The sequence below is a fragment of the Asterias rubens genome, chromosome 2 (genome assembly GCF_902459465.1).
Source record: "Asterias rubens chromosome 2, eAstRub1.3, whole genome shotgun sequence".
Taxonomy (NCBI): Eukaryota; Metazoa; Echinodermata; class Asteroidea; order Forcipulatida; family Asteriidae; genus Asterias; species Asterias rubens.
This window is the reverse complement of record NC_047063.1, coordinates 23,927,771-23,942,095: the sequence shown is the minus strand read 5'-3', so window position 1 is coordinate 23,942,095 and position 14,325 is coordinate 23,927,771. Positions and strand designations below refer to the sequence as shown.

Sequence of the window (14,325 nt, the reverse complement as noted above, 5' to 3'; positions counted from 1 at the left end):
GAACAGTGTTACAAGGGCCCTATAGTTTTTGAGAAATGAGTTTTCCAATATTTTGATCTTATGAGTTCAGTGAAAGCATGTCAGGGTGTAAGGTGACAACATTGACCACTTTCACAGATTGTTATTTCGTGCTGGGTCATACTTTTTCGGTAAATACAGATCTGACAAAGTGCCAAAGGCATGAAAGGTCGGTGGCTTGCTTTAATGCAAATGGGCAACTTACACAACCATATGGAGGGTATGGATTGTGGTGTGCTGTGACCAACATGCCAAATCAGTCTCTAGTGCATGAGACTCAAGTTCAAAACCAGAAGGTTCAAGAATGTGGTTTGCTGGCCAAAGTCTGTAGATTAAAACACCTGAGAAACAGTCAAAGTTTCCTCCAAGTGGACTGGCCGTCTAGCTCAATGTAAGCTTAGGGGAGGTAGTGCTTTCTGCTCTATCGGCTAGGCTTCGAATTGAAGATACCCAAGCCACATTCGGATGGACTGTGAAAGGGGTAACCCTGTTTCAGCCCTAGGAGTAGGTGGCAATGGCCTCTGGAAAAAAAAAAACAATTGTAGCCCACACCTTGAAGTGGCCTTCAGGCCTTGTGTGTCAGGCGACTTGCATAAAAAAAAAAAAATAAAAAAAAAAAGGGACCTGAGCTTTCTAATCATTTAAAAAGTCAGGGCTGACCCTGCTGAGTGTGGGTTTGAATCCTGGTCATATCACTTCAATGTCACTCTTGAACAAGGGACGAAACCATGATCACTTCTCTCCACATAGGTGCAAATGAGAAACAGCAAAGCTGAGCTACATTAGACCTACATGTGGTGTGGAATATCCAAGTACGTATGCCTGACGATTGATGAACAGGGATGAAAATGTCCTGGCCCTCAAAATAGTGAGAGCTGTACACATGTATATTTAGATTCTTTGCATTTATCATTTTAAATCAAGAACACAAAGAGCTACAAAACCGTTTTTTTTTCAAAGAATACAACCTACACGTAAATGTAGAATCTGACTTATTTAAAACAAGATTTCATTTCAGGAAAGGAAAAGTGGCAACCAAATCTGGAAATTGTTCAAAACTTTCTTTGCCATTCACTAAAAAAGTTTCAAGACACCACACAGGACAGGTATGTACAGTGCACACATGCGTGATACAATGTGAATGTCCCAGATCTCCTTAAACACCCCCCCCCCCCTTGACACAACCCGCCGGGCGCCGGTGCTGTGATGTGTGGTGAGACTGAGCATGCCTGGCAACAACATGCATTTGCAGGGCCAAGATGTTGGCATTCAATTTATAGAATAAAGTAAAGTAGGTTTCCGTCTATCATTATGTTATGTAAATTACAACAATACTGTACTGTATGTACTATTCTTTACTCTTGTTTTATAATAAAATAAAAACTGAAGTTTCAAAACTATTAGTAATTACTTTTAATTTGTATACCATTCTAAAAAGAGCATGGTGCCCCCCCCCCCCCCCCGCATTCACCATGACCCTCCCCCCACATTTTTTCAGCCCCCCCCCCCCCCCCCCCCCCCCCCCACCAAAAAAAAAAGAGCAAAACAATCCACATGACTACACACACACACACACAATAGCACTGCAGTGTAACTGTAGCACTGCCGGAGAGCGCAGAGCATGAGCAGAGAGCATTTCCTGTGTCACTTGTGTGGACTGGGGTCGATTTCACAAAGAGTTAGGATTAGTCATAACTTAGGACTAGTCCTAAGAGATATCAAAAGCGTACAGCTAGTCCTAAGTTAGGACGATTAACTCGTCCTAACTCGAGATAAGACTAGTCCTAAATAACTCTTTGTGAAATCCACCCCTGGGGAGTTTAATTTGCACTTGTTGCAGGATCCCATGTTGCATTTGCAATGCACAAAACAATGTGACTAAGTTTGAAGACAAATCTCCCAAATCTCCCATTTCACAGCCGCCAATCCTATTTAACAATCATACATAATTTAATTTAACACATTAGAAGAATATGATAATAATTAAAGCTTAAATTTACCTTTTTAACTTTTCGTTTCAATCCTCGTTTTTACACAGCAGATGACAGTCTGAAACCTAGACGTACTACGACGACAACTATAACGAACGCAGTTTGCAAGTGTGCGCCTTACTAGTCTGTCGACCGCCTCCTAACAACACAGCTTTTGTGTATTTAAATAACGCGCGATGTATCAATAATATCCTGTACACCGGCTCTGTCCGCAGTATCGCACGGTAAATACAGAGTCGTATCCTAAGTAAATATTGGAAGCAATTACTAAACTTAGCCCAGTCCTTGCAGTATTTATAATGCAACGGCCTATTCTAGCCAGTGTTGAGCCGGGATAAATCCTTATTATTTTGTATAAGGGTGCACCCCAATAAATTAAAGTCCTATTCATTATAAACTCAAATAAATTAAATTCCTATACCCATCCCCATGTCAAGAAACAGGTCCTGCATGGAGGTTGAGTACATAAATATACTAACCTCTGAGACATGGTAATAAAAAAAACTTCGTGTATTAAGTTCTGTTTAAAAAATTCTGTATCCATCCCCATGTAAAGATACAGATCCTGGATGTAGAGAAACAGGTCCTGGATGTTTGTACATTAACATACCATAACCTCTGAGACCTGGTAAGTAAACAACAAAATCATGCCTATCATACAATGGGTGCACCCATGTAAATAAAAGTCCTAGTCAGTCTTTCAAAACAAAAATAAACATTTAAGTGACATCTGAACTTCAGTTGTCTTTGCCGCCGCAAAAGAAAAAACTGTGAGTCAGATCAACCCAAACGAGCCATATTTCAACAACTCCTGAAAACTTGGGCCCTCAAACCCGTCGTTTACAGAAAATGGCCTACGAAACTACTCATAGGCTAGGCGCATTGGGCACGTGACACCGGCGAATGAGGCCCGATCAAGATGGCTTAAAGAAAGTGGACACTATTGGTAATTGTCAAAGACTACTCTTCACAGTTGGTGTACCTCAACATTTGCATAAAATAACAAACCTGTGAAAATTTTAGCTCAATCGGTCGTCGAAGTGGCGAGATCATAATTAAAGAAAAAACACCCTCGTCATACGAACTTGTGCGCTTTCTGATGCTTGATTTCGAGACCTCAAAATCTAAACTTGAGGTCTCGAAATCAAATTTGTGGAAAATTACTTCTTTCTCGAAAGCTACGTCACTTCAGAGGGAGTTGTTTCTCACAATGTTTTTTACTATCATCCTCTCCCCATTACTGGTAATCAAGAAAGGTTTATTATGATAATTATTTTGAGTAATTACCAATAGTGTCTACTGCTTTTAAAAGCAGTGGACACTATTGGTAATTACTCAACATAATTATCATCATAAAACCTCATTTGGTAGCGAGTAATGGGGAGAGGTTGATATATAGTATAAAATATTGTGTGAAACGGCTCCCTCTGTGGTGACGTATTTTTCGAGAAAGGAGTAATTTCAAAATGACAATTTCGTGTGACAAGGTTTTTTTTTATCCATAGTTATCTCGCTCGCAACTCCGACGACAAATCAAGCTCAAATTTTCACAGGTTTGTTATTTTATGCATTTGAGATACACCAAGTGAGAAGACTGCTGTTTGACAATTACAGTGTTCACTGTCTTTAACATATCTACCATCGAGTGGTGCTATCTAAAGAAGGCGGTCTGTAATATGACCCACATAGCCATTTTTCAGATCCAATAGCTAGTTGAACAAACACAATTTCTATTTCAGTTTGAATAACAGCTTTACACAAAGCGAAATAACAATTTGAGACAATAAAACAATTAGCTTCTAAAATCAGATGTCAAAATTTTCATTTATATTATGATTTACTTTCTGTGATTACCTTTTGTTTAGTTTGTGTCCCTTTAGGGGCTCCGTACTTTAGAGGCTCCGTACGTTTCGCCTTTTGTGTTTTTTAATTTTTTTTTGCGTAGAGAAAAAAAACATGAGAGGTTTTTGACGGCCAATGAAGCCGATTGAAGACGTAGGACTCGACTGGGTGAACTTTAGTAGCCGTGATTATTACTTCGGATACTAATAAGCGTGTTGAACACAAACTGATGAGCGGTGTTTGACATGACTGTGACTTTTTTGAGAACGAACGAGAAGGTACAGATTTTCTGTATTTATTTGTAACTAGGCCTATACAATACATGTAATAATAAAAAATAAAATGCAACTAATTCTAGCTCTAGTCAGTGAAATCGTGGAGGAATATCCTCCATGGTGAAATGAACATTATAAATGAGTTTTTGAGGATAGGTTGTTTAATTTAAAAATACATGGGTCGGGATTGGCAATGGCTAGCCCTGGTATGGTACTGGTAGGACGTCATACAGTGGGAGTCCAACCTGGGCTAGGCAATGGCATGTTTACTCGCGCATATCATTATTATAATAATATTAATCATGATTATCGCATCCATCCATGCAGTTGGTCTGGATTTCGATCAGTCCACACAGACCACAGTGACAGTGTCAATCATGTCATTTGTTAGTCGTCACTGTATAAAAAAATATATGTAGACATTGTGTCATATACTGGATAGTGATATAATTCATGTCAGTCAGTGATGACCTGGGGGCTGGGCCCAGTTTCAAGAGAGGTCTTAAAAGAGGTCTTAGGCGTTAGCATGACATTTCTTCCTTGTTAATTAAGAAAACATGATTACCATGTGATTTTCAGGATAACAAACAGCATCTGAATACCGTAGGTAGGTAACATTAACAAACAAGCAATATGTAACAAATCAAATGGAAACTTGGTATCCTGTTTTTATCAAGAGTCAAAAAAGACAAATAAGGAAGAAATTTCATGCATGCTAAGCAAGTTTTCTGCTTAGCAGCTCTATGAAATTTGCCTGGGCCCAATTTCCTGGCTCTGCATACCGCCCACTTCCAAGATTATGATCACCAATCTCCGCTTACGTCCAAAAACTCCCAAGCGCCAAATTTCTGCGCTAGCTGGCTGTGCTGTGTGACTGAACTGCTAAGCGTAGAATGCCTAGTAAATAGGAAAGTGGAGTAGGCAAGCGCAAAAGCTGAAGTTCCTGCTAACCCGAGAAATACGCTTGACGTTAGACTAAGTTACTGGGGTGCTGTAGGCCTACTCCTTTTCATTAGGGTTTTACTAGTAAGACCGCTATTTACAAAGTTCTGGAAAAAAAAGAGTTGTTGGAGGAGTTGTTTAATTTCATTGTTTGTGTTCATTTAGGTTTCTGTTTTAATACTGTGAAGTATCAAAACATTGTTAATGTTACAAATTATTTATTTTTGTTTAACAGCTGGCCATAGCAATGCATAGGGTATGAGTTGGCGCTAACCTCCCAAACCATTGCACTGATACAGGGATGGAACCTACAGTACCTGAGGAAAAGCAAACTGAATGAAAAGGAAATGGAATCCGAACTGATTCATAATTACCAGGTACGCTATCTTGCATTTTGAAAGCCATTGTTAGACTTTTGGGCAAGTCGTTAATGGTCTGTCGGGGTGAGATAGCCATGTCATGGTGGTGGTGCGCGAAGCTGCTGACTGCTGACTACTCCCCAATTAACTGGAGCAGTAGTCTCGCAAAGCCAGCAGTCATGTGAGAACCTATTGTAGAGAGAGATGGAACGCTATCACTGCCACAGACATTTAATGACTTGTCTACAAGTCTAGGCAATTACATGTATATTATACACTGTAAGAAAGCAAACAACTCAAATGGTGTGTGCTGGTTTTGATAAGTCCGCCTTTCTATCTGTATGCTCTCATCAGACCTTTTCTCCAGAAAAGAAAATTTTTGAGTTTTTGCAAAACAAACCACAAAACAAAAGTTTTTCTTTCAATAAGAATATCTTAAAGTATGTGGTTTTAATGATCAGAAGACTTCAGGACAGGATTGGTTGTGGGATCTCTGCTCTGGCCCAATGCTTTTAAAGACAGTGGACACTACTAGTAATTGTCAAAGACCTGTTTGTCTCACTTGGTGTATCTAAACATACATTGTACATAAAATAACAAACCTGTGCAAATTTGAGCTCAATCGGTTGTCGAAGTTGAGAGATAATAATGAAAGAAAAAACACCCTTGTCACACGGAGTTGTGTACTTTTAGATGGTTGATTTCATGATCAAGACCTCAAATTCTAAACTTGAGGTCTCGAAATCAATGTCACTTCAGAGGGAGCTGTTTCTCACAATGTTTTATACTACCAACCTCTACCCATTACTCAGAATCAAGAAAGGTTTTAATTATAGTGATAATTATTTTGAGTAATTACCAAAACTGTCCACTGCCTTTAAGCATTTAAAAATATTTGAACTCTGACCAGAGACCTGCTTAATGGTAAGCAGCAAGGATGTGACCAGCTTACATGTACATTCACTGAAGATTGGAATTTTTTCGGTATTTATTTGCTTACCATAACTGCTGGAAGGTTAGCATGCCTTTTTCCAGCACTTATACGTTCAGCAGAGCTATGAGATGGAAATGGCACGGTAAGCAGTGTATCCAATATATCCATCCTACCAGTCCCTGTTTTTAGGGGACCATTCCACGTCAAGTTTCATCAAGTTTTAAGACCAAATTTCATATAGCTGTTGAGCAGATTCTGCTAAGCAAAAAAATGAACGGGGTACCAGTCGCAGCAATGGTAACTGTAACTGTTTGTGGCCGGCTGGTAACAACTTTTTGCTGAACAAAGTCGTTTGTTCTAAGCAAGTTTTTGTGCTTACAGGCTTGATGAAATCGGGCCATGTTGTTATGCAAGTTGTTTATCATGTTCATATCCTTGTCTTGAAGGATAACCAAGATGAGGAAGACGCTCCAGATATCCTCCCTGAGGATGCAGAGTGGAGTCTTGCTAAGCAATGCCTGTCAGTGTTTCTCATTGAGGTCTACCAGTGTAGATTCTGCAGTAGCTTTAACTCAACACAGAAGGTGACGGTCACTGGTCATCTTAAGGTGTGTGGAAATTCTCATGTAGCAATCTTATTGCACTATTTTTACTGTTGCTGGCATTGTAAGAACTTTATGTAAGCCATTCTATACATAAACTGACAAACCTGTGGAATTTTGAGATCAATCAGCCATCTGGGTGACAAGAAAATAGTGAAAAAAACAGTTACACATTTGCATGACATCAATTAAAAGAAAATTGAATAAAAGTTCAAACACTCACTGAGCGGTAAATTTCAAACGGGAAATTGGCTTTTAATTATATCTCATCCAATATTTCTTATCAAATAGTTTAATATTTTTGAGGGAAGTTTTCTACTTACTATCATCATTAGACCATGTATGTTTTATGTAAATCTGTGATCTTAGACTATTTTTTTTTTCCTTACCAATTCTTTGATGTTCCTTTAAAAGGAGAAACATCTGGCAGAGTGGCAGATCCTTACTGACGTAAACAATGTGTCTTTGGTGGATAAAGGGAGCCAATCCAACGCAGTCAACCAGGAAGACTTAGAGGAAATGGTGGAGAGAGAACTGACCGATGATCAGCTTAGAATACCTGAGCAATCACCAAACCAGGTAGGCAAAAATAATTACTTAAGACACTCAAACCCTTTGGTAATTGTCAAAGACCAATCTTCTCTATCGGTGTATCTCAATTTCTGTTTAAAATAACAAACCTTTGTCAATTTGAAATCAGTTGGTCATCGAAGTTGCCAGATAATATTGGAAGAAAAAACATCCTTGTCACACGACATTGTGTGGTTTCAGATGCTGGATTTCGGGACCACAAAATCTAATTCCGAGGTCTTAAAATCAAATCCAAATATTTTAGTGGAAAATTACTTCTTTCTCAAAAGTTAAGTTACCTCTAGCTTCATTACCGAGTAAGTTTAGTTGCTAACAATTGTTTTGAGTACATGTGTTCCAAAAGTGTCCAGAGCCTTTAAAGAACTGGAAACATTTTGGCAATTACTCAAAATATAGCTTAAAGCATAAAAACTTACTTGGTAACAAGCAATGGAGAGCGGTTGATAGTACAAAACAATGGGAGAAAATGACTCTCTGTGAAGTGATGTAGTTTTTGAGAAAGAAGTAATTTCTTCTCAATTTAGTTTACTGAAAGCACACAAATGTTATGCAACAAGGATGTATTTTCTTTCATATTTTTTGCAATTTGGATGACAAAAAGGGCACAAAGTTTTACAGATTTCCTATTTCATACGTATGTTGGGATACACTAAGGGAGAATGCTGACAACTACCAAATGTGTCCAGTGCCTTTAAGTTTCAAGGAAATCACTTTACACTTGCACACCGATATCAAAGTGCATTGACTAGGAATAAAATGACCACAATGGAAATAACTTTTTGTGTTATCCTCAGCAAACAAATTTTTTGTTTTCTTTCAGGTTTCTACCTTAATGTCTATTTTCCTCTTTTGACCCCTTGCACGCGCGTCATACGCGGCGACTGATGCCGCGCTCACCATTTTGGTGGGCAGTTACATGTAGGTTTACATGTATTAACGCCGCGTCGCCTAAAATGCACACTTCACTGCATAATGCATGGCATAGAGTTATATATGAAAATGCACAGTGAAATTGCCCAATTGTGAAAAATATGGCGCATTCAAGATTTTTCTGATGGTGACGTCAGGTGAAATGGGTCAATACTGTATAAATTTGCTTGTCCATAGCAGCTGAGAGTGGCTTGTACAAGTGCATCATGTATCATAGGATCACCTTAAAGGATTCAAGTGCATGTACTTCAGGCTCAGTTGGCACCGGCACATTCATTTGGAGGTCTCGGGTTCGAGATGTGTAGTTTTCCCAACAAACTAAATAAAGGCAAATGCAACTGTTTTTTTTATTTTGTGCGATAAAACATGATTTTCTTTTTCTTTTTTCTATGCAGTCAGGCTTGATCAAAGATTCAAAAAACAAAACATTAATTATGAAGAAAACAAATTATAAAATGATGGTTGTTACTTTTGATATTGCTTGTCCATTCAGACGGTTGCCACTGTGGTCCAACATTCTTCTGTGGAGAAATCATCAGACAGCCATATTGATGGATCAGAAACCTTTGATAGAATATGTGAAACTGATGTGACCAAAAGCCCTAAACAATCTGCTGAAGCTGGGGAAAAATCTATTAACACTCCTAAAAATGGAAAAGGGAAGCAAGAGGTGGGAAAGAGGAAGAAGAAGCCTGGCCGTCCGAAGAAGAAAAGACAGTTATCTCCAGAGGGTGACGGCCAAACCTCTCAGTTGAAGAGAGATGTAGGACATGAATTGACCGAGTCTGCCTGTTTGAAAGACCTCACAGACTTGTCGAGGGAGAGACCAACCAGACCTGGGCTCAGGGGAAATCGTAAACCTAAGGTTTTCAAGGATTACGTTGTGAGTAGATTGTCTAAGAGGAAGAATGAAGATGTGAAACAAGGAGAAGAGGAGACGTCAGACTATGAACATGTCGACCTGGAAGATGTAGAACCAGAAGATCCAGAAATGGAAGATGTAGAACCGAAAGATGTAGAACCAAAAGATGTAGAACCGAAAGATGTAGAACCGAAAGATGTAGAACCGAAACTGCAGTTTGAGTGTGATAAGTGCGACTTCCACACCTCGAGGGAGTATAGCCTTCAGATACATTTGAGGAATGTTCATCACTTTGCGATGAAAAAGCCAAAGTGTCCCCTGTGTTTCCGTCGCTTTGGGAGTCATCGTGGCTTAAAGAGACACAGACAATTCAACAATTGCAGACCACAAACCAAACGAGCAGATGTCACGGGTGGAGAGAAATTGAAGTGCGACCAGTGCGATTATCAATCACCGTCACTGATCGGGCTTAAAATACACAATCGCATACATGGACAGCGTCAGGAGAGGAGCTTCCCGTGCGACCTGTGCAGCAGGACATTTACATCTCTGAAAGGTGTCCAGTCGCACCAACGCTTCAGATGTCCTCACTTACATAACCGGAAAAAATCACCGACAAGGGCGCACACGTTTCAATGTACAGATTGCAAGATAGTATGCAAGAATAGAAAGGTGCTGTTAGAGCACATGTCCACGCATAGTTTGATTCGCAGCCACAAGTGTCACAAATGTTCAAAGACGTACAAGACATCCACATCCCTCTATAGGCACGTACAGAAACACTTGAGTATCTTCCTCTCCTGTGCTCAGTGCAACTTTAAGACTCAATGGAAATCAAGTCTGAAGAACCATGTTAACACGAAACATAATGGCGAAGAAAGCTTAGAGTACTTCAAATGCTCTCAATGCGAATTCAAGACCAAAAGCAAGTTTTATATAAAACGGCATGAGAACACCCACAGTGATGATCGGCCATTCATTTGCGAGATTTGTGGGAAGTCATTAAAAACAGAAACAGTTCTTAAAATCCACATGGAGACTCATCAGGACCATAAATACCCGTGTGCTGAATGCGACTTTGTCGCTAAATCGAGAGTGTCCCTCTACGGACATCGGCTTGTGCACACCTCTCGGGAACAGATGAGGTATAAATGTGATCAATGCGATTGGGCAGGTAAACGGAAGAACGAGTTGAAAATGCACTACCGTAAGCACTTCACTGCAAAGTTGTATCAGTGTGGTCACTGCGGAAAGTCATACAAGCACAATCATGGACTGACGAGACATTTGAAAGAAAAGCACTTTCTCTACTCTAGACGTCTCTCTGCCCCAGAGGGAGGACTAGCGTCCGAGGACGAACCGATTGACATTCATGTCTTAAATAGTATTCAGGTTGAAGATATCACCCCCAGTAAACAGATCAACATACAGATCAACTCCCAACATCTTAGAGAGACACAGCTCCTGCAGGAAGCGCAAGAGGACCATCATCAGGCACTACTCCAAGATCAGGAGTCACTCCAAGCCCAAGCTAGTATCATGAACAGCATACACGTCACTCACATTATTCAAACAAGCCAGGAAGAGATGGCACAAGTTCAAGACGACTCTGATTTCTCACATTCGACAGGCGATGATGACTCGAGGGTGGTCTCACAGATCGTCAAACAGTATCAGATCATTCACGACTCACAAGACATCGATCATCCAGAGGACAATCTGAATCAAGACGAGTGCACACTCGAGGATCACGTCATCCAGCAATCCAATGTGGCTATGACCTCCGTACCTGTGGCTCAGTTCTATGAGATCACAACGACAGACGTAACGGCGACATGAGTCATGATCAGAATCAGCTGTCTTGCTAAGCAGTGTAGTGCAGGGATTTGAATCCAGGGCCTAATTTCATAGAGCTGCTTAACGACCAATTTTGTGCTTATTAAGCGATTTTCCATTCTATGCTTATAAATGTATGCACACGAAAGGGCATGCGAAAATGAATGACGTTAAAGTAAATTCAGGGTGAACATTTAATCTGGCCGTCTGGTTTTCTTGCTAAACATAGACATGTTAGAATACAATGGTGCTTCATTTAAGCATTTTTTTTCTGCTATAGTTAGCAGGAAAGTTTGCTTACCATTAAGCAGCTCTTTGAAATTTGGTCATGCCACTTAGTATCCTTGAGCCAATTACTTTTCTGTAACTGCTTCTCCTCACCTATGGGTTATAAATGGGTACATGTACAACATGTACATGTAAGGAAAGAGGTTTATATGTTGTTTAAAAAAAAACAGGATTACCAACCAAATTTTCTGAGTGATTTTCAGGGATAAGCAAACAACAGCTGAATACGTGTAACAAGCAATGTGCAACAAATGAAATTTGGTAATCCTGTTTTTATCAAGGAAGAAATGTCATGCTAAGCAACCTTTTGTGCTAAGCAGCTCTATGAAATTGGGCCCAGGACCCATAGAGCTGCTAAAGCACAAGTAGCTAACCACAACAACATTTTGCTTATCAGATTAAGGTTACCAGCAAAAATACCCTGCACAGTTTATAACCAGTACCCTGCTTATGTTTTTTTTTTTTTGGGGGGGGGGGGGTTGGGGGGGGGGTGGGGGGAGGGGTTAGCTGAAAATGTGTTAATAAATATTTTCTGCTTTAAAAGCAACTCTATGAAATTGGACCGAGGGCACTATTGTATTTAAAAGTATGTTGATACAGTGTACATTGTTGTAAAATAAGCTCCAAATGCTTTTTCAAACTTAACCACACTGTAACCCATTTAGCCATGGGCGAAGAGAAGCAGTGTCAGGGAAGTGTCATGACCGGGATTCGAACCCACACCCCGATGACTTAACCAACGGGTCAGACTTTTATAGAACTGCTTAAAGCATAACAAATTAAAACAATCGGTGTACCAGTCATAAATGGTGCATGTGACATGGTATTTTGGCTGGTAACCTTACTCTGGTAAGCCTATTAAGTCTCATGTACTAGACCACTCGCCCATGGCACAATTTACAAGGAACTTTCTCGTGTACTTCTTCTTGCAAGATCTAGCGCAGTGAATCCCATTTCAAGTTTATTTCTACACTCCTAAAAAGTAATACTTTCTCCAATATCTCTGCCAGCCTTTTCCCCCTAGTACTTTCTTCAGTTTAAAGGCAGTGGACACTACATGTATTGGTAATTACTCAAAATAATTATTATCATAAACCTTTCTTGATTACGAGATGAGGAGAGGTTGATAAAACTTTGTGAGAAACAGCTCCCTCTGAAGTGACGTAGTTTTCGAGAAAGAAGTAATTTTCCACGAATTTGATTTCGAGACCTCTAGTTTAGAATTTGAGGTCTCGAAATCAAGCACCAGAAAGCACACAACCTCGTGTGACAAGGGTCTTTTTTCTTTCATTATTATCTCGCAACTTCGACGACCGATTGAGCTCAAATTTTCACAGGTTTGTTATTTTATGCATATGTTGAGATACACCAACTGTGAAGACTAGTCTTTGACAATTAGCAATAGTGTCCGCTGTCCTTAAAGAAGGTTTGTAAACGTTTTTCGGCTTTACGAGTCTTTATCGTGTTCTTGGGTAATCAGACACTTCACAAACAATGCTTCTCCTCACTCATGGAGGAGTGATTGGATACCTTTGAGGCCAGAGCTATGATTCTTGCGATTGAGTGCTTGGGTGCTGTACATACTTGGCCGTACCTAAAATGAGAGTTCAAGCAATTAAATAAATTGCCAAGTGACCAACAAAGTGCCATTATATTTTTATATATCAACTCCAAAATCTGTGTTATTTGATCTTGGGGTGTCAGATTTATGCTAGTTCGGGGGGGGGGGGGGGGGACGGGACACACACCTTGATCATTATTATAGCCTACATGCTGCGGCAGCATTGCTGCCCAGTTTGTTTGGGGGAAAAGGGAAAGGGTTTATGGCCGAAAATGTAGGCCTACATGTATGGAACCGGCCTAAATGCCTAGTTTCTACATGTAAGAGGTTCACTCGAGCCTCTGTTGTCCAATGATCATTCAAAAACAAGAAATAAAAACTGGACTCGACAAAACAAATGTTGCCAGATTGTTTTATTGACGACAATCTTTTTATTGGGACCTTCTATGTATACATTGTTGAGTAATAAATACTTGCACTGTTCTTTTCTAAATTGTATGTGTTTAAACTATGATTTAATTGTTTGACTTATATGGCCCAACAGTCCAATGTGCAGGTTTTAGATAAAAAGACAACTTCACTCTTGGTGCAGATCTTCTTTTCGTGGATGGAAGCGCCCTCTTGCGGGGAACGTTCGGTGAAGCCAAAAGCGATGTCTTTTACCAAGACCAAAGATTATAGAGCGCCGCAAGGCACAAGATGTGGAACTCAAGCTTTATCTATTGTTGGAACGTGAAATACGCATGGGCGCCATTTCAGCAAGTGAATGTTTTGTTTCCCATTGATATGAATGGTCATTGTCTGCACTGATCTGCACTGATCTACTGTTGTATCAAAAGAGTTACTTGCCGAAATGGCGTCCAATGGGATTTCACATTTCAGCCCGAGTTCCGCATCTTGCGCCTTGCGGCGCTCTACAATCTTTGCCAAGACTAGAAGTGTCGAACAAGTTGGAACAACCAATTCACCATTTGAAACCCTTACTTTTACCCCAAAAGAACTAGCTGTTTGAAAGTTTTAAAAAATAAAGGGAAGATATAAAAAATCAGAAAATGATCCCAATATAGTAATACTAACTGAAAGGATCTGGTTACGATGAGGTATCCCACACATTGATCAATGATCCCACACATGTGACATCACATACTAGCTTCAGAACCGCTGTTACATAATCCATGGCATCAGACTATTTTATATTGGACCTTGCATAGCTTATCCTTGCAGGATGACCCTCATGGTTGTTTGGGCCAAAGAAAAACTGTCCAAGAGAGGAACCGGCAATTGAAATGTTTCT

At 39.9% G+C, this 14,325-nt stretch overlaps 2 protein-coding genes across 4 annotated transcripts in view; one reads left to right on the top strand and one right to left on the bottom strand.

Moving 5' to 3' along the window:
- The window catches only part of LOC117307090, a 49,416-nt gene extending 47,337 nt beyond the window's left edge, over window positions 1–2,079 (bottom strand). For both annotated transcript variants that reach the window (XM_033791746.1, XM_033791747.1), the window contains exon 1: window positions 2,019–2,079. The gene's annotated coding sequence lies outside the window, so the exon portion shown is untranslated. The remainder of the gene's footprint in view (window positions 1–2,018) is intronic.
- Window positions 2,080–4,084: 2,005 nt separating this feature from the next.
- Window positions 4,085–11,642, top strand: LOC117307108 (zinc finger protein 335-like). 2 transcript variants are annotated; one of them, XM_033791767.1, is made up of 5 exons: window positions 4,085–4,129; window positions 5,304–5,445; window positions 6,808–6,969; window positions 7,378–7,542; window positions 8,978–11,642. In XM_033791767.1, exons 2-5 carry the CDS (start codon window positions 5,416–5,418, stop codon window positions 11,183–11,185), a joined length of 2,565 nt encoding a protein of 854 aa, XP_033647658.1. In that variant the 5' UTR covers window positions 4,085–4,129; window positions 5,304–5,415; the 3' UTR covers window positions 11,186–11,642. The 2 variants fall into 2 exon arrangements, with proteins under 2 accessions (XP_033647658.1, XP_033647660.1); XM_033791769.1 differs by lacking the exon at window positions 4,085–4,129 and adding an exon at window positions 4,613–4,733.
- Window positions 11,643–14,325: the final 2,683 nt, after the last annotated feature.